The sequence below is a fragment of the Hemiscyllium ocellatum genome, chromosome 1, assembly GCF_020745735.1.
Source record: "Hemiscyllium ocellatum isolate sHemOce1 chromosome 1, sHemOce1.pat.X.cur, whole genome shotgun sequence".
NCBI lineage: Eukaryota > Metazoa > Chordata > Chondrichthyes > Orectolobiformes > Hemiscylliidae > Hemiscyllium > Hemiscyllium ocellatum.
In genome coordinates this window covers 10456010-10477095 of record NC_083401.1, presented here as the reverse complement: position 1 = coordinate 10477095, position 21086 = coordinate 10456010, and the positions used below count along the sequence as shown (strand labels likewise).

General features: G+C 46.1%; 1 protein-coding gene across 1 annotated transcript in view; it reads right to left on the bottom strand.

The window, feature by feature from the left end:
* The window catches only part of emx1 (empty spiracles homeobox 1), a 44940-nt gene extending 27406 nt beyond the window's left edge, over positions 1-17534 (bottom strand). Inside the window, exons 1-2 of the mRNA XM_060828100.1 lie at positions 17186-17534; positions 12876-13060 (exon numbers count right to left, since the gene is read on the bottom strand). Of these exons, the coding sequence (XP_060684083.1) occupies positions 12876-13060; positions 17186-17534 (534 nt within the window). The remainder of the gene's footprint in view (positions 1-12875; positions 13061-17185) is intronic.
* Between the last annotated feature and the right edge of the window lie 3552 nt (positions 17535-21086).

Below are 21086 nucleotides of genomic sequence, written 5' to 3'. Positions count from 1 at the left end.
GAGTCGAAAAGTGTGGTGCTGGAAAAGCACAGCAGGTCAGGCAGCATCTGAGGAGCAGGAGAGTCGACATTTTGGGCATAAGGCCTTCGTCAGGAATGTGGGGGGGAGGGGCTGAGAGATAAATTGGAGTGAGAGAGTTGGGGTGGGGGTGAGGTAGCTGGGAAGGTGATAGGCAGGTGGGGGGTTATGGTGATAGGTTGAAAAGGATGGTGCAGCTGTAGGTGGGAAGGAACTCTCCAAACTGTCCATCTTCCTTCCCACCCACCCGTCCACCCTCTCCTCAAACTATCACCATAAACCCCCACCTGCATCTACCTACCACCTTCCCAGCTATCTGACCCCCACCCCAACTCCCTTCCCTCCCATTTATTTCTCAGGGCCCTTCCCCCCAACATTCTTGATGAAGGTCTTATGCCCGAAACGGCCACTCTCCTGCTCCTCGGATGCTGCCTGACCTGCTGTGCTTTTCCAGCACCACATTTTTCAATTCTAACCTGTTCCATCAGGCAGAAGATACAGAAGCTTGAACACATGCACCAACAGATTCAAGAACAGCTTCTTCCCTGCTATTGTCAGACAGCTGAATGGACCGCTAATTTTAAATAATGTTGATCTTGCTTTAGTGCAACTCTTGTGCAGCCTTGTATGCCTCACTCTGTCTAAGCACCATATGATCTGTATGTTCTTGTTTACTATGGTCTGCCTGTACTGTTTGCAAAACAAAGCTTGTCACTGTACTTAGGTACATGTGAGTACAATAAATCAAACCAAATCAATGGAGGATAAATCAAGGAGGAAAGATAAGGAAGTTGAAGTTTAATTATCAGATGCTTGATCAAATGACTGAGGGGGAAAAGGAACAGGTGGAGATATTTTTAAGTTTAGCTGAATTACAATAGAAGGATGAAAAACTAAAGCAGTTGTATGAAAAAGCATAGACAGAAGAAAAATCTGAGTGAATCCCAGAATGTTACTAAGTTTAAACTGATGTCTTGATGAGGAAATGGAGACCATCAGGCAGATGAGAAATGTGCAGAAGCTCATCAAGTGATATTACCAGTGGGTAATAGAAGGGAGGTGTTGCGGAGGGCACATGAATTACCAGGGGGAAGTCATTTAAAAGTTAGGAAAAGTCAAGCCAAAATTGTTTATTAGTAGTTTACAATTTTGTTAAGAATTTCTATAGAATTACAGTTAAGCCAATTCTTTTATTTTTATATTGTCCGTATTTTAACGATAGTGCAGGAAAAAGAGCATTTTGCTTCAAACCTGATAGTGAGACCAATCAAATAACATCCTGAATGCAACACCTGGCACTTTGCGAGTTAGAGTCTCGGCTATCTCCTTAACATGTTTTGTGGGAGTTTGGTCTGGTCCATAACAAGGGCTAATGTTGAAATGCTGGGACAGTTAGACAATACGTTCTCAACTTTAGGGGAAAAACAATGCGAAATTCTGGTAAGTTTACTTAGGAATCATGGAATCACACAGTGCAGAAGTGGCTCTTCGGTACCACCAACAATACACTATTACTTACATCAATCCCACTTTCTTGCACTAGGCTGGTAGCCTTGAATATTATGATATTCCTAGTGCTCCTCCAAGGTTTTAAAGGTTGTGAGATATTCTGCTTCAACTACCCTCCTAGACCCTGCATTCCAAAATCCATCACCCTCTGGGCGAAAAGAGATTTCCTCAACTACCAGCTAAACTTCCTCCTTTAAAATTAGCCCCCCCCCCCTTTATTATCGACCCCTTGTCTAAGGGAAACGGCTGCTTCCTATCCACCCTGCCCATGCCCCTTATAATCTTATACACCTCGATCAGGTCCCCCTCAGCCTTATCCGCTCAAAGAAAAACAACCTGAGCTTATCCAGCCTCCCTTCCTCGCTGAAATGCTCCATCCCAGGCAACATCCTGGCGAATCTCCTCTGCATCCCCTCCAGTCCAACCACATCCTTCCTACAGTGCGGTGACCAGAACTGCACACAGTTCTGTGATCGACCTGGAGCTCTGTGCAGCTCCAACATGCCATCACTGTTCTTAAAATCCCTGATACAACCAATAAAGACAGTTTAAAGAATCAAATTGAAGGAAGGCAAAGTAATAAATGAGAAAAGCCAGAATCCCAAAAGTGATGCCAATAAAATAATTTCTTCCATTATACTAGGACTCGACAGACTAAAACACATTTCTGAAAGTTAATTATAGACAAAAAATACTGCAGAGGCTGGAAGGACACAGCAAGCCAGGCAGCACCAGGAGGGACAGGCAGGAGGCTGGGGGAACACAGCAAGCCAGGCAGCACCAGGAGGGACAGGCAGGAAGCTGGGGGAAAACAGCAAGCCAGGCAGCGTCAGGAGGGACAGGCAGGAGGCTGGGGGAACACAGCAAGGCAGGCAGCGTCAGGAGGGACAGGCAGGAGGCTGGGGGAACACAGCAAGGCAGGCAGCGTCAGGAGGGACAGGCAGGAGGCTGGGGGAACACAGCAAGGCAGGCAGCGTCAGGAGGGACAGGCAGGAGGCTGGGAGAACACAGCAAGCCAGGCAGCACCAGGAGGGACAGGTAGGAGGCTGGGAGAACACAGCAAGGCAGGCAGCATCAGGAGGGACAGGCAGGAGGCTGGGAGAACACAGCAAGGCAGGCAGCACCAGGAGGGACAGGCAGGAGGCTGGAGGAACACAGCAAGGCAGGCAGCACCAGGAGGGACAGGCAGGAGGCTGGGGGAACACAGCAAGGCAGGCAGCATCAGGAGGGACAGGCAGGAGGCTGGGGGAACACAGCAAGGCAGGCAGCATCAGGAGGGACAGGCAGGAGGCTGGGGGAACACAGCAAGGCAGGCAGCATCAGGAGGGACAGGCAGGAGGCTGGGAGAACACAGCAAGGCAGGCAGCATCAGGAGGGACAGGCAGGAGGCTGGGGGAACACAGCAAGGCAGGCAGCACCAGGAGATATGTAGAGTCATAGAAATCTACAGAAGAAGGTTTTTTTTGGCCTGTCCACACCAGTCAGAAACAGCCACCTCATTATTCTAATCCTGTTTTCCAGCATTTTGCCCATACCCTTGAACATCTTGACATTACAAGAGCACGTCTAAATGTTTCTTAAATGTTGTGAGGGTTTTTGCCTCTACAATCCCTACAGGCAGTAAGTTCCGGATTCCCTTCACCCTCTGGGCGAAAAAGCTTTTCCTCATATCTGCTCTACACCTCCTGGCCCTTATGTTCAATTTATCCCCATGGTCATTGGGCCCACCATCACGGACATATGTCCCCTCCTGTCTCTTCTGTCTGTGTCTTTCATAACCTTATATATCTCGATCATGTCCCCCCTCAAACTCCTCTGCTCTACGGAAAGCAACGACAGTGTGTCTGAACTCTCCTCTTAACCAAACGTTTCCAATGCAGGGAACCTCCTGATAAAGGTCCTCTGCACCCTCTCCAGTGCATCCACATCCCTCCTACTATACGGATTCCAGATTTGCATAAAATGGGAGCCTTATTGCAATCATAAGAGTGCCTGAGGAACCTGCAGAGAAAAGTGCATCAGAATGGGAAGTCAGTCTTAAAAGTGTTGCAAAAAGACAGGAAGAATGTGTTCCCTTAAAACCTAATAGGAAGACAGGATGGCTCAAGGTGGTCAAGAAATGTATTCCTTGATGCTAGTGAAAGGAATCAGACGTATACCAGACCCATTATAAAGAGCTGGGAAAAGGCCTACTCCAGTAAATAGAGAGGTTGTAATTGAAGAATTGTAACAGATCCCAATAGAAAGAATTGAATTTATCTTGGGGAATAGCCTGGTTGTTAAAAATATTAGCCTCACTGAGGGTGCTGGAACCTATCGAAACGGACAGAAAACTGGCACGTTTCAGGAGAAGATTCTGGATTGCTGAAGTTTGTTCATTTTTTTTAACAAGATATGGATTGCCCAAAGCAATACAATCAGATTAAGGTTCAAATTTTGTGTCACACTTATTCAAGGAAATAGTGAATAGTTTGAAAATAAAATAATTTATGCCTTCATTGTGTACAGGAGGGTTTCCTGACACAGTATGTCGAAGGGCCGACAAGAGGGGAGGCCACACTGGATCTGGTGCTTGGTAATGAACCAGGCCAGGTGTTTGATTTAGCTGTAAGTGAACACTTTGGAGAGAGTGACCATAATTCAGTTACATTTAGTTTAGCAATGGAAAGGAGTAGGTACATGCACAGGTCAAGAGTTATCGATGGGGCAAGCAAGACTTAAGACGGGGTAGCAAAATGCAAGGGATGCAAACATTGGAAATGTGGAGCTGGTTTAAGGAACAGATATTGCATGTCCTTGATAGGTATGTCCCATGCAGGCAGGGAGGAAGTGATAAGGTAAGGGAACAGTGGTTTACTACAGAAATTGCATCTCTTGTTAAGCGGATGAAGGAGGTTTATGTGTTGATGAGGCAAGATGGTTCAGATGAGGCGATCGAGAGTTACACTTCAGCTAGGAAGGATTTAAAGAGAGAGTTAAGAAAAGCAAAGAGAAGACACGAGCAATCTTTCGCAAATAGAATAAAAGAGAACCCTAAAGCTTTGTATAGGTATGTGAAGAATAAAAGGATGACTAGGGTAGCAATAGGGCCAGTCAAAGACAGAAGTGGGAAGTTGAGTGTGGATCCTGTGGAGATTGGACAGGTCCTAAATGACATTCCTCATCAGTTTTCACTCAGGAAAAGGAGAATATTGTGGAGGAGAAGAATGAGATACGTGATATTAGGCTAGAAAGAATCGAGGTTAGTTATGAAGAGGTGTTATCAATTCTAGAAGGAGTGAAAGTAGACAAGTCCCCTGGGCCAGATGGGATTTATCTGAGGATTCTCTGGGAAGCTAGGGAGAAGATAGCAGAGCCTTTGGCTTTGATATTTGAGTCGTCATTGTCTACAGGTTTAGTACCAGAGGACTGGAGGATTGCAAATCTTGTGACCTTGTACAAGAAGGGCAGTAGAGATGACCCAGGTAATCATAGACCAGTGAGCCTTACTTCTGTTGTAGGAAAGGTTTTGGAAAGGATTACAAGAGATAAGATTTATAATCATCTAGCAAGCAACAAGTTAATTTTAGATAGCCAACATGGTTTTGTCAAGGGCAGATCATGTCTCACAAACCTCATTGAGTTTTTTGAGATGGCGACCAAGCATGTCGATGAGGGTAGGGCAGTTGGCGTGTTATACATGGACTTCAGTAAAGCCTTTAATAAGGTTCAACATGATAGGCTGTTGGAGAAGCATGGAATTGAGGGTGATTTAACAGTTTAGATTAGAAACTGGCTTTCTGAAAGGAGGCAGTGAGTGGTGGCTGATGGAAAATATTTAGCCTGGAGTCCGGTTACAAGTGGTGTGCCACAAGGATCTGTTTTGGGACCACTGCGGTTTGTCATTTTTATAGATGACTTAGACACAAGCATAGGTGGATGGATTAGTAAGTTTGCAGATGATACTAAAGTCGGTGGAGTAGTGGACAGTTTGGAAGAATGTTCCAGGTTGCGGGGGGACTTGGATAAACTGCAGAATTGGGCTGAGAGGTGGCAAATGGAGTTCAATGCAACTAAATGTGAGGTGATTCACTTTGGGAAGAATAACAGGATGGCAGAATATTGGGTCAATTGAAAGATTCTCGGTAGTGTGGATGTGCAGAGGGATCTTGATGCCCATGTACATAGATCCCTGAAAGCTGCCACCCAGGTGGATAGTGCTATTAAGAAGGCATACGGTGTGTTAGGTTTCAATGGTAGTGGGATTGAATTCCCGGGCCGCAACATCATGCTGCAACTATACAAAACGGTAGTGTGGCCGCACTTGGAATATTGTGTACAGTCCTGGTCCCCATATTTCGGGAAGAATGTGGAAGCATTGGAAAAGGTGCAGAGGAGATTTACCAGGATGTTGCCTGGTCTGGAGGGAAGGTCTTATGAGAAAAGGCTGAGAGACTTGGATCTGTTCTCATTGAAAAGAAGAAGGCTAAGGGGGGATTTGATAGAGACATACAAGATGATCAGAGGATTAGATAGGGTAGACAGTGAAAGTCTTTTTCTTAGGATGATGACGTCAGCTTATACAAGAGGACATAACTACAAATTGAGGGATGATAGATATAAGACAGATATCAGAGGCAGGTTCTTTACACAGAGAGTGATAGGGGAGTGGAATTCCCTGCCTTTCAATGTAGCTAACTCGGCCGCATTAGGGAGATTTAAACAATCCTTGGATAAACTCATAGATGATTTTGGGATAGTGTAGGGGGACGAGCTGAGAATAGTTCACAGGTTGGCACAACATCGAGGACCGAAGGGTCTGTTCTGCGCTGTATTGTTCTATGTTCTATCTATGTTCTATGTTCATTCATAATCTTGAGAAGCATTAGAAAGATGGTATCAAACCTTAAAGATTTGTGGTTATTGTCAGAAATTGGGATAAAGAAATTCCTAAGTTGCCATTTGCTGTTAGGGATGCCACATTCAGTCCGTAACATTCAGTCCTTTTGAACAACTGTACATGAGGTGAGACAGCCCATTAATTTAATTAATGGAAATGTCATAGAACAGAGCTCAGAGATCCAACCAATGTGTCTCATGTCCAAAAAGAATTAACCAAAGTATGTGACTTGGTCAAAAAGCGTTAAAAGGTGCTCAACAAATAATGAAAATTAGAGCAAGTAAAAAGGTCAAAATTCAGAATTTGTTGCTGGAGACATAGGGAACTACTAAAAGTGAGATTCACCAGACCTTACCAAATCAAATTGTACTGTATAGATCATTACAAAATCAATGTGGTCATGCAAGTGCCCATAGTTCCAGGGATATGCAGCCAAATGGATTATCCTTGGGAAATGCAGAGATGTAGGTGGTGGATCAGGTTGAGATGCTTGAAAGAGAGTTAATGTGGACTTGATGGACCAAATGACCTGCTTCTGCTCTGTAAGGAGTCTAAGGTACTGCATTCTCAACTTTATCCTTCCCTGAGATTTGGTGGCCCTCAGGTTAAACTCATTCCCAGTTGTCTCTCTTTCTCTCTAATGAGACAGTAGGACCATGGTGACCTTTCTATACTTTATCATTATGAGCTATATGGTTAGGAGTGAAAAATGTACCAGCAACTTTTCAACATTAACAAATCAAGTCTATGAAGGATTACACAAGTGTGTTATCTACATAAATGCATTGGCAGGGTTTAGTTAAATCAGAGTAATGTTTACTTCTCTTGAACAATTATTTGGTCAGCTACAAAGAGCCAAATAGGACATTCATTTGGCTAAAAATGAACTTTCTAAAACAAAAGTGATTTACCATGGGACAAGACCAAATAACACGCACAAGAGCAAAAATAATTTTGTAATTGTAATTCCCTGTGCCTAAGTCAAAATAAGATATTTTGTGATACATTGGCATGTATGAATCTTATTGAACATTTGTTCTGAATTTCAGCACTAGAATGGCTCCTTGAACAAGTTTGTTAGAACAAGTCCAGCAATTTTAAACAACAAAAGAATGTCAAAATGTCTTTGATAACTTCAAAGCCGTACTGACTACTACACTGGTTTTAGCAACACTGAATTGCGCAAAGCTAACATTACTGTTCATATTAATGCATCAGTGTTGGTGAATGGTTTTATAGGAGAATAATATGGAATTGCATGGTTGTTTATTTATGAATGCATGTAAACAAACTATTCAACTACAGAGAAGTAAGTTTGAAGCCTATATTTCTAACAACTCTGCAGAGATTATTATTTTACAAATCACAATTCCGTCACTTTTCTTGAAAGACTTCCGAATAAGAATTTGAGGATATTTCATTAGGGTTTGATGCTGCAACCATACAATTTGAAGATCATTTATATAGCCAGAAAAGGCATATATCAGTGTATGCTTTATCAAGAGCAAACATTAAGAAAACTCAATGTCTTGATTAAAATGGATGTACATGAAATACAATTGCTGTAGATGTATTCAAAGATGCATTTAAAGTTAATATCACTCCTGTCAAAATGAAATCAGCAAAAAAGGATAGATTCATAAAAGGAAATTGTAATAGAAAAATTAAGACATCTCTTAAAAATTATTTTTGCTTTTAATCAGCAGAGACATGTGCTGAAGGTTATTTCTCAAATGTGAGATCCCTTAATCTGAGATTATACCCTCTGGTCCAGACATTCCCCTCAGGTGAAACATTCTCTACATTGGGGAGACAAGATGCAAACTTGTGGAGCGGTTCAGGGACACACACACCAAACAATCCCACCATCTTGTGACCAACCACTTCAACTCCCCCCCCCCACCCCACCCCACTCCCCTAAGGACATGCAAATCCTCAGGCTCCTCCACTGCCAAATCCACGCTGTCTACCAACTGGAAGATGAACACCGCATCTTCCACCTTGGGACCCTCCAACCACATGACATCAATGTTGACTTCACCAGTTTCCTCATCGCCCAATCCTCTGGGACCTTCCCTGATTCTCGCAATTCCTGAAAGATCACCTCTAACACCTCCACTATCTCTTCAGCTATCTCCCTTAGACATCTGGGGTGTAGTCCATCTGATCCAGGTGATTTATCCACCTTCAGGCCATTCAATTTATCTAGCATCTTCTCCTTCATGATGGCCACCATATTCAGCTCTGCCTCCTCACACACTTGAATTTTTGGCACATTACTCATGTCTTCCACTGTGAAGACTGCACAAAGTAATTATTCAGTTCCTCAGCCATTTCCTTGTTCCCATGACTATCTCTCCTGCATCATTTTCCAGCAGCCAGCCCTATGTCCAATTTTGCCTCTCTTTTGCCCTTTTATATATCTAAAGAAATTCTCACAGTCTTCTCACCCTCATATTTAATCTTCTCCCTCTTTATTTCTGTTCCTCTTGCCCTCTGTTGGTCTTTGCAAGCTTCTCAATCCTCTGGTTTCCCATTGCCCTTCACCAGATCATATGTTTTCTCTTTTGTTTTTCTGCTATCCTTGTCTTCCCTAGTCAGCGATGGTTGCTTTATCTTCCCTGTACCATGCTTCTCTTTCCTCAGGATGACTTTCTACTGTGTCTCCTGGATTACTCCCAGAAAAGCCTGCCATTGCTGTTCCCCAATCTTTCCTGCTAGGCTCCTCTCCCAGTCAATTCTACCCATGCCTCTGTAGTTGCCTTTATTCAGCTGTAATACCGTTACCTCTGATTCTATCTTCTCCCTCTCAAATTGCACAGTAAATTCAATCAAATTATGATCACCACCTCCTTAGGGTTCCTTCACCTTAAGCTCCTGTATCAAGTCTGCCTCGTTGCACAACACTAACTCCAGTATTGTCTGGAACATCAACTCTCCAGCTCCTTAGATGCTTTTCCAGCGCCCCATTTTTTGACACTAAATTCATTATTGGCTGTTCCTTAGTGGGTTCCACCACAAGCTGCTCCAAAAAGCCATCTCAAAGACATTCCACAAATTCCTTCTCTTGCAATCAACCGCCAACCTAATTTCCCCAGTCCACCTGCATATTGAAATCCCCCATGTCATGTTTTTGCCCACTCACTGAACCTGTCCATATCTCTCTGCAGACTCTGTTACATCCTCACCAGTTACCTTCCCACCTGTATTTGTGTTATCTGCAAGCTTAGCTATAGGACCTTCACTGTCCTCACCTACGTCACAAACATACATTGTAACTGACCCCAATGGAATTTCACCAGTTGCATTAATAAACTGCTGTCAATAAATTCCATTATTTTCCACCATTGTAAGTAAAAAGCAAAAATAAAACTTATAATCAATCAAACCAGGTTTCACATTGGGATTTAACTTGTCTGGAATCACTATCAGATGGGATCATAAATCAGCACATTACGATAACATTTTTCAATTAATTCACAGGAAGTGCATGTTGTCGGTTGGGGAATTAATTCCAAACCATAATTACCCAGAAGGCAGTTCAGAGTGGGTTAGGAGTCCCAGACTGGGAAAGGATGGCAGATTTCTTACTCAGAAGAACATTAGTGAACTCGATGGGATTTGAAAATGAAGAACAGCAGTTATATGATCATCAGAAAGCCAGCTTTTATTTAGGATATATATTGAATTCAGTTGCCATAATTTGTCAAATGATGGAGCCGTGTCTCCAGTGCACAGCTGGAGGCTCTAGATTACTGGCATTACCATTTCAGTACATTACCATCTCCACTACACTGCCAAATCCCTGACACCACCATCACCCTGACACCACCATCACCCTGACACCACAATCTCCCCCGCACCACCATCTCCCCCACACCACCATCTCCCCTACACCACCATCATCCCCACCGCCATCATCCCCACCACCATCACCCTGACACCACAATCTCCCCCGCACCACCATCTCCCCCACACCACCATCTCCCCTACACCACCATCATCCCCACCGTCATCATCCTCACCACCATCACCCTGACATCACCATCACCTTGACACCACCATCACCCTGACATCACAACCTCCCCCACACCACCATCTCCCCCACACCACCATCTCCCCTACACCACCGTCATCCCCACCGCCATCATCCCCACCACCATCACCCTGACACCACAATCTCCCCCACACCACCATCTCCCCATACCACCATCACTTCTACACTGCACATCACCCGAGCGCCATCATCCCCACCACCATCACCCTGACACCACCATCACCCTGACACCACAATCTCCCCTACACCACCATCTCCTCTACACCACCATCTCCCCTATACCACCATCCCTTCTACACCGCGCATCACCCCAGCACCATCATCCCCACCATCATCATCCCCACCGTCATCACCCTGACACAATCTCCCCTACACCACCGTCCCCTCTATACCGCCATCATCCCCACCGCCATCATCCCCACTGTCATCACCTGACACAATCTCCCCTCCACCACCATCTCCCCTACACCATCATCCCCTCTATACCACCATCATCCCCACCGTCATCACCCTGACACCATCTCCCCTCCACCACCATCTCCCCTACACTACCACCCCCTCTATCCTGCCATCATCCCCACTGTTATTAGGGCACTATTGAGCCTGAGAAGTGACCTTACAGAAGTTTATAAAATCATGAGGGGCATGGATAGAGTAAATAGAGAAGGTCTTTTCCCTGGGGTGGGGGAACCCAAGACGAGAGGGCATCAGTTTAGGTGAGAGGGGAAAAGTATAAAAGGGACCTAAGAGGCAACATTTTCACACAGAGGGTGGTGCGTGTATGGAATGAGCTGCTAGAGGAAGTGGTGGAGACTAGTACAATTGCAACAATTAAAAGGCATCTGGATGGGTTTAGAGGGATATGGGTCAAATGCTGGCAAATTGGAATAGTTTGATTTAGGATATCTGGTCAGAATGGACAAGTTGGACCAAACTGTGCTGTACATCTCTATGACTCTAATTATCCAGGACATTATTGTGTATGTCTAATGATCCCAAGAAATTACAGTGTTATATAATTAACCCAGGACATCATTGAGAAAAGACACATTCACAAGAATGTCACATCACCATGGCAGCAACCATGGCAGAGATTCTATCTGTACTGGGGCGTGGTAAGTCATTACCCAAAACCGGATATGAACTGTGTGTGTGTGTGTGTGTGTGTGTGTGTGTGTGTGTGTGTGTGTGTGTGTGTGTGTGTGTGTATACCCTGCCCCTGGGTGTGTCTGTGTGTGTACCCTGTACCCGGGTATGTCTGTGTGTTCACCTTGTACCCGGGTATGTGTGTGGACACTGTGTGTTCACCTTGTACCCGGGTAAGTGTGTGGACACTGTGCCCAGATGTGTGTGTGTGTGTGCGTATCCTGTACCCTGTACCCGGATGTGTGTGTGTGTGTGTGGTGGGGGGGGTGGAGCCTGTACCCGGGTGTGTCTGTGCGTGTGTGTGTCTGTGTCTGTGTGTACGTGTGTTTGTGTATCTGTATGTCTTGGTGTGTGTCAGTGTATCTGTATTTTATTAACAGAGGGATCGAGTTCCAGAACAATGAGGTTATGCTACAGCTGTACAAAACTCTATTGCTGCCGCACTTGGAGTATTGCGTACAGTTCTGGTCACCGCATTATAGGAAGGATTTGGAAGCTTTGGAAAGGGTGCAGAGTATGGTGATGGCGAGCACGAGGGGGCATAGCTTTAAATTGAGGGGTGATAGATAAAGGACAGATGTCAGAGATAGTTTCTTTACTCAGAGAGTAGTGGGGGCATGGAATGTGCTGCCTGCAACGGTAGTAGATTCACCAAGTTTAAGTACATTTAAGTCGTCGTTGGACAGGCATATGGATGTACATGGAATAGTGTAGGTGGGATGGGCTTCAGATTGGTATGACAGGTAGGAGCAACATCGAGGGCCAAAGGCCCTGTACTGTGCTGTAATGTTCTATGTATGTATACCTTATACGTGGACCTGTATGGGCCCTGTACCCAGGTGTGTGTGTGTGTGTCTACCCTGCACCTGGGTGTGTATGTGTGTGGACCCTGTACTTGGGTGTGTGTTTGTGTGTGTGTGTGTGTGTGTGTGTACCCTGTACCCGGGTGTATCTATGTGTGTGCCATGTACCCAGGTGTGTTTGTGTGTGGGCCGTGTACCTGGGTGTGTGTGTGTGTGTCTATGTACCCATACCCGGGTGGGTGTGTGTGTGGGCACTGTACCCGGGTCAGTGTGTGGACCCTGTACCTGGGTGTGTGTGTGTGTGTGTGTGTCTATGTACCCATATCCGGGCGTGTGTGTGAGCACTGTACCTGGGTCAGTGTGCGGACCCTGTACCTGTGTGTGTGTATACCCTGTACGCGGGTGAGTGTGTGTACTCTGTACCCAACTGAGTACCCAGGACAGTGTACCTCCTCCCTGTTACCTGGGTCTCGGACAGGCTCAGGCTGCTGGCGAGCTGCTTTCTCTCGGCGCCCACCACATAGTGATTCTTCTCAAAGGCTCTCTCCAGGCGGAGCAGCTGAGACGGTGAGAAGGCAGTTCGGATTCGCTTGGGTTTCCTGGCGAACGGGCCGTGTAGTAACATGGTGTCATGGGCAGAGTCAGCCCCTGGGTGGGGAGAGAGAGAGAGAGAGAGGTCTGAGCTGCTGTCTAACCGACGGATCTCCAACTCCAGAACAAACTGGGGCAAAAATCACCCGAAATACTTTAGTTTGTCCCTTGCCAATGGATTATTAGCTATTTGAATTTTTCCCCTTGTGGGTACCCTCGCCTTCTTTCTGGTTTTAATTCCAATTTTATCTTTAATGTTTGCACATGTCCTTTCTTTTTGTCTCCGTTACAAATCGCACAGCAACCCAAGAATGCCCCGAAAGCGCCCTTTAAGTTATAACTTGGCGGCTTTGGGGGGTGGAAGGGTTCACTTTTCTGACCGGGCCGAGATGGCACTGAGACGCTTCTCCAAAGAGCCGCTGTTAAACAAACTCCAGCACACCCTTCCAAACCACCGTCACCCCCCCCCCCCCCCCCGCCAAAAAATAAAGAAAAATCAGGAATATCTCTCTTCAGAAATACCAATTCAGTTTAATTTAACATTGTAGATTTATGCTCACGCAGTATCGTGTTTAAATCGGTTTAATTCGCTGTTTAACCTCTGTTAGGAAGAAATTGTCTCTTGTGTAAACCCTTTAGTGTTCTAGAGTGAGCGGGATTACGATTTTGTTGAGGGGGGGTGCTTAGTAAAGCTTTTCCTAACTCTGTCAAGGGTTTACTGGTCTGCTTTTCGATGCGAGACACGGAGTTCGCGTTTATAGAGAGTGTTCTATCCCATAGAAGGTCAATCCTTGAATAAATAAAATCCTCCCATGTCTGCCGACTAAAAACCAGGCGGATAATCTAGAATTGGGCAGTAGATTCTAAGGGCCGACGGACCCACTCTTTACACGGCTTTTATCTTAATTTACACTTGTCTGTCTCCGCAGCCGCGTGTCGGGGAAGGATGGGGAACAGATTGTATGGCTTTGATAAAATATTCAGTCAACTCTCGGCAACAGCGCGTCCCGCCACACAGCTCCACATTCCTGAACACTCTTGGCTCCAGTCTCAGCCCATTGGGATTAATGTGGGGGTGGGGGGGGGGGGGGGGGGGGGGAGAGAGGGGGGGTCGGGGAGGTCTCTGAGTCTGGGGGGAAGTGCTCAGTTTCACATCCTCCTCCATCCCCTGGTCCATTGGGAGGTTTCTCTCGCCTTCCTCAACCCGCAGCAACATCAGCGCATTTCTCAAGGGAAAAAAAAATAATAGCTGTTTATCTACCTCTCCCACAAATTCTGCCCAAACCTGCTGAGTTTCTCCGGCAATTTCTGTTTCCTTGTTTTTGATTTCCAGCGCCTGCTGTGATTTGGGGTTTGAGTCTGTAAGCTAACATTGCCCAGTAGTAAATAACCCAGAGCCTGGCACTGGGGATTTCATTAATCTCGGGGCTTTCTCTTCGAGAGGGACGGGTTTCCATGATCTGAATCGTGTCTCCCCTCTTGTCTTTATCACGGGGCAGGGACTGGTTCAAACACCATGGAATTCTGAGCTATGAAAAAAATGTAGTTCCATGTTAATTGTCAACGAGATTTTCTTGCTGAGTTTGTCGCATGTTTCATTTACACACTCTCTCTCTCTCTCTGGTTTTCCTTTTTCATTCTGTTTTCACTCTTTTTTTTCCCCTCTTTCGTTTTTGTCACTATTATTCTGTCCCTCTCGTCCCCTCTGCCCGCTCCTTCTCCCGCGCTATTTCGTTCACTAGTTCCTTTCTCCTTCCTTCCATGTATTCTCTCACATTCCATCTCTCCCTTAACCTTACCTCCATTCGCATCCTCTCCCTAATCTGTGACAGAACCTTCCCGCTCCCCCTTTCCTCTCATTCACCCGGAGTCTCACTGCATCTCTCTCGTTTCTCTTAGTCCCAACAAATCCCTCTATCACACCTCTCTCTCTCTCTCTCTCCTCGTTTTTAACCAACTCCACCGATTCTGGGTCGGTCTCGTTTATATTCATAAAGCCGTATTGCAATGCGGATTGAACAGGGGGATGATTTAAAACGGCTACCCAGAACAAAATCTATCAATTTGCGTTTGTCACGCACCAACAAGCGAATTTTAACTGACAGCACTATCCCTGTTCTCTCTGGAACATCCTGTTCTCCCTAAGTTTCTCTATTTGATGAGTGTGTGAGTGAGAGAGAGAGAGAGAGATAGGTGTTAGAAACGGCCGTTCAACATTTTGAAAGTTCGGGTAAGTTTAAAAGGACGATTTGTTTAATTTTTCAAAACTTTTTTTTTCTCGAGGTGTTCAATTTGGGGTTGACCAATCTGGCTTCGAATTTTGGAATTTATCTGGGGATCCAAATGAAATTCATTGCAAGTGAACGCGCGGATTCACTGAACGGCAGAGAGAACCCCCGAACTGAACTTGAGGGACCCGAGAAATTAAATGGAACTGAAATAGAGCTTTCGCTTTTGTTAAAAAAAAAATGAGGGGGAGGTAAAACGGGAGCATGTCAGGGGTTTTGTTTTGTTTTATTTGCTGTATACAGGGCAGTGGTATCGATAAAGAAATGGGCTGAAGTTTTCCTGTGCACTCCCGAGTGTCTCCCTCAAAGATGACTCCAAAATCCAAACTAACTAGCCAGTGGTTGAACACAACTGTTCCCTTAAATCTCCCCACACCCACCGGCCTCCCCCGCCCCCCCCCCCCCCCCCCCATTCCTGCCACTGATCATATTCTGAAGGAGCACGCATATAAATCGTTGCTCGCTTTTAATTCCATTTCAGGTTGTCATTGTGAGAAAGTGATGTTTTTTCTTGTTCGAAAGCATTCATTTCTGCACCGTACACTGCTTGGTAATCCATCATTAAAACAAACAGAGCAAGAGGCCATTCCGCCCCTCCAGCCCGGTCCTGCCAGCTGGATTTAACATCTCCTTTTATTTTGTCCCTCTCCGCTCTGTATTTCTTACCCTGATAAAAGAACATTGAAAGCTCGGGTTGGGAATTCTCAAAACAGCCCCAAAATGCAGAGTTTTTTTTCTGGTTGACTCTGGGTGAATGAGGGTCTAACTTCAGAAAACTAATGTCCCACTGTCAAAGGGTGTCAGGGTCCATCTGAGAGATAGCATTGAGACGGAGCGCAGAGCGGCGGAGCCGGCAATGTCTTTCTCTTGACTCGGACTGTGTGTGTGTTAGAATTACCCTTTACCCCCACCCTCTGAATGGACCCTTTTAGTCTAACATTTGCCTGGAAGCTGGGATTTTCACTTGCCCTTTTGGGGCTGGGAACTGGCCCATAGTTAGACTCTGTCGCTCATCCCCTGGTTTGGAGGAAGTTTCTAACAGACACGGAGTTCACTGTCTCTATTTTGACTGAAGGCATTCAGCGAATACATCTCAACCTGACCGTCGATTAGGAAATTAGACGAGAAAAACAAAACCAGACCATTTTCCCGCGAATCGGATTGACTTGATCTGTCCGCTCCCTTATATCGAATCGAACGAGTTTATTTAAACTATGAAGTGAAAACCAAAATCCGAAAACGCTCTTAATATCTTCTGTTTTTTTTAATTATTATTGTGGTTATTTTTCCAAAAATTAAATAGCACTAATTGTTGCTCATTTTGTAGAAAAGAAATTGAACAATTATTTTAATTTGCGCCCTCATGGTCCCGCGTATTCATTTTGCATTTGACAATTGGAAATGCGGACAGGGCATTAACTGAACTGTACGGATTACTCTGGGATCTTTAGCACGGGAGACACACAATTATACAAACATACCCAACAGCTCAAAATACTGTATGTCCCCAAAATATACAGCAACTTGCCCACAACACTGACCTGTAGAAACGCTTGTTGATATTTAAACCCGATGGATATTTGAACAGGATTGACGCGAATTTAGAGATTTTGAAATGTAAATTATTTGGCAGGTTATACGGAGAAGATACAATTTTTATTCGTTAAGTTATCTATAGAATGTTATGAACAAATGCGCTGCTTAAATATTGAACATATATATATATACATTATCTTGAGGCTGCATATGGTTTTTACACGTTTCGTTGCCGCTTTTCGCATACAGTAATTTCTAAACATTCGTAAATGAGTTCTCAGCCCGTGTCGACAAACGGGAGTTGCCCATGTTTTATAAAAAGCCGAAGTAGTTTGTTACCTGATCGCTCCTCGCTTACCTTGGAATCTGTGTCCGAAGAATCGGTTCCTGAGGACCCAGGGGTAGAAGTTGAGCGGGTCTCTGTGCTGGGGGGTGAAGAAAGGATGCGGGTTCTGCAGGTGGTGAGCTCCGAGCTGGTGAGGGTGCACAGACAGCGGGCTGTGACTGACCGACTCCTGGAACATCAGCTCGGGCCCCGAGTACAGGGAGCGGCCCGCTGTCGGGAAACTGCTGGCGAATGCATCGGCCGGCGGCGAGTAGGTGACAGCGGTGGGTCGGAGCGGCTCGTCCGGGGGTGACAGGGGGCTGCTGTCCTTCGCTACCAGAGACTCGATGGTGAAACACCGCTTGCTGACTGATTGGAACATTCTGGGAAAGGGGGGTGGGTGGAGGGGAGGGGAGGGGTAGAGGGGGAGGCTAGGCAGCTAAGGTTTTGTTTAAAATTAACCAGGTGGAGTTGAATTTGCTTTGCCCCCCCTCCCTCCCCCCCTGTTTTAAGTTTGATTTGGTAAGGCAGTTTGTACCTGGCAGGTCAGGGAAGGGTATAATCCAGAGCGTGTCCTCAGTTCCCAGGTAAAAATTACCCTCAGTGTGATCCCAAGTGCAGCTTAGTACTGTGCCTCTGTCTCTGTCTCTCTCACACACAGCTCTTGAGGCAGGAGGAGAGGAGGTGGGGCAGGGAGGAGGGAAGGAGGGAGGGAGGGATACCGGAGGGAAGCTGCTGCTGCTGAAATCGGTTCATACGTGGCTGTGGAATTGGCTGCGCACACTGGACAGTTCACCTGGGCACTAGGCAGTGTCCCCAGCATCCGGCCCTGGGCTTTTCAGAGCCCTGGGGCGAGGAGAGAGGCGGTGTTGGGGGAGGGCGGGAGTCAGTGAGGAGGAGGAGAAGGGGGGGGGTGTTTGGGGGTGGGGGTGGGTGGGGATTGGAGAATGTCTCCTCTCGCCTCCCCCTTCCCTTACCTGTGTGGGTTGCAGAGGGAGCTCAGTCACAGAACAAAGACAGCAAAGTGCTTAGTGGTTCCTCTGGGGAAAACGGTGAGGCGTTCAGTTCAGGGACTGTGTATCGGGAGGTGAAATTCTGCACCCCCTCCCTCTCTCCTTCACCTCCAACCCCCCACACACACCCCCCCCCCCACCCTCTCTCTCTCTCTCTGATTAAAAACAAACTTCTCTGATCTGCCACATTAACTCTCTCTAGATACTGCCAGCTCTACTGAATAATAAATAAATTGTATTTATTTTTTCATCAGTGTTTTAAAATTTACACTTTTATGGGACCCGATCTCCCCTCCAATTAAAATTCTACAAAAAGTTGAAATAAGGTTTTTTTAAAAAAATTATACTGAAAAAAAAAGCTTTCTTTAAAAGAAACAGCGGCCCGCACTTAAGAATTTATATTTGAATCGTTGCTTTATGTTAGCGTGCGGGGGTGAGGTATGTTTAATGCACATTGTCTGGAGTGTGGCTCGCATTCAGATTCCGAATTCAGTTGTTAATTTTCCCTGGAAACTGGGGGGAAAGGCCAGGAGCCGGGGGGGGGGGTGACAAGGGGGGTATATTTGGATAATTGATCTTAACGGGCGGCTGGGGAGTTTTGGGGGTTAGAGTGAGGAGGGTGTGGGAAATATTGGCTTCTGTGATGAGGCAGGAGAGGCGGTTTCCTGGTGTTCAGGGAGTATGGGGTGGGAGGGGGGGGGGCATTATTTCTGTGTGTGTCCCAGAGGGGGGGGGGGGGGGGGAGAGTGGAATGTGTTATGAAGATTTCTGTGGAAGTGTGTCTGATTTGAGGATGTGTGAATGAAGGTTCTGTGTGTGAAGATCATTAGGATCAGATATCAATGTTTTGACACGTGTGTCTGAGACTTCGAGAGAAAGCTGTCAGTTCCAGCGCTCAGTAAACACGTTCAGTTTCTGTTCTCGGAAACGACAATAAAAGTCAAACGGAAACATTGAAAACAGAGTCTGAAATATTTACACTTGGAGCAGATTCTGTGGGACACGGGGTGCTGTGTGCGTGGGGCTGCTCCAGCGAGTGGGAAATACAAAGCCTTTATCCCTGCAGAAGTGACATCTCTGTCATCTCTACCTTCCACAGCCAGAAGTCCGGGCTAAAGGCAGGAGGAAGTGAGACTCCTGCCCGGGACTGCTCGGATGCTGTGCTTTCCCAGCACCACAGTCCCCTCAAGTTAAAGCAGCTGACATTAAACCAGCGGCTGCACCCAGTGTTCGCTACAAAACCGCCGGCTTGCTGGGACGGAGTTGTGTGCTGCTCCTTTTCCCGGTGTCCCAGGCTTATTGACGGAATGCACTGCTTTGAGCCGCCCGTTCTCTCATCTGTGCTGCGAATTCTTACTGGAGACTCTGGGATTCCAGTCTGCAGGGATATAATGCCGTACTGAGATGAGAGTCCGCCGGGTGTATGGGGAGGGAGTGGGTTTGACTTGAACACCAAAAGCTGCCCCTGTCTGCAATCTGAGAGACCGGGGTTTTACTCAGAAAGGCAACAGGGATACAGGGGACACTGACTGCTCTGTAGTTCTCTGGTCTAGCCCTCGCTGCCTTCTTGAATAACGGTGCCATATTAACTGCCCTCCAGTGCTGTCCCAGCTCTCCGGGGGTCAGAGAGGATTGGACTGTAATGTCAGAGATTCTCCTCCCTCAGCTCCCACAGAAGCCTGCGGTACGCCCACCTGACTCTGGGCATTCATCCACTTTGAATCCTCCTAAAACCGGGAATACCTTCTCCATCTCTGTATATCCTAGCTCCCTCTCCCTGATTTCTAAACACACAATTTGCCATATTTGTCTCAAATAAGCCCTGCTCTCTCCCTGGTTATACTCTTTTCCATGATATATTTATCAAATTTGGATTTTCCTTCGTGTTCCTGGCCTGTTCCTTTCTCATGTTACCTCTTCCCTGTCTGAATTCCTTTGTAAAGTAACCCCCTGCAGTTTTTTTATATTCCTCTCGGGCACCTGTTGTTTTGAGCTTTCGCTATCTCTCATAAGCTCTTTTCTGTTTCCTCATCCAGCCCTCTCCATGCCTTGATATCCAGGGTTTCCTGGATTTATTGGTCCTACCCTTCACCAATCCAGGAATAAGTTGACCTTGCACTCTCACTGTTCTCTTACAGAATGCTCTGATGCGACTTTCCCGCCACTGGCTCCTCCCAGCCCACTTTAGCCAGCTGCTGTTTTAACTATAATTCGAGATGGCTATCCCCCAATTCAGAACCTTTACTGCTAGGCCATCCTTGTCCTTGTCCATAATTACCTTCAATCTTTCTGTCGTTGTCAGGCCATCTGCCCCCAGTTCCGCATCTCCCAGTCTCCCAGCTTCATTCCCTAAAAGTAGAAGCAGCATCCCTTCCCCCCACCCAACCCGCCCCCCCCCCCCCCCCCCCCCCACCCAATGGGACTCACTACATACTGGTCTAAACAGATCTCCTGAACACACTGAAAAATTCCATCCCTCGAAACCTTTCACATTTCGTCTATTCCAGTTACCATTGAAATCCCTATTACCAACGTCCCTTTACCTTTACACTTCTCTGAGATGTGATACCACATTTCTCTTACTACCTGTCCCTGGCTGTTTGTACACTCCCTACATAACGATTGCTCCCTTTTTGGCCCTGTATTTGAGCTATCATCCCTCCTTAATGCAAGAATCGACTCCTAGATCAGTATTGAAAAATCGCTTCCTCTTTTCCACACCCCACCATTCCCAAAACCCCCCGTTTCACTGAATGATTCTATAACCCAGAATATGGAGCTGCTTGCCCTATCTCTCCCTCAACAATGGCTCAATGATATCGCAGCCTTGCATTAATCAAAACCCTCAATGCATCTGCCTTACTCACAAGATTCCTTGCATTAAAATAGTGCCTTAACTATATTTACATTGTCTCCTAGAC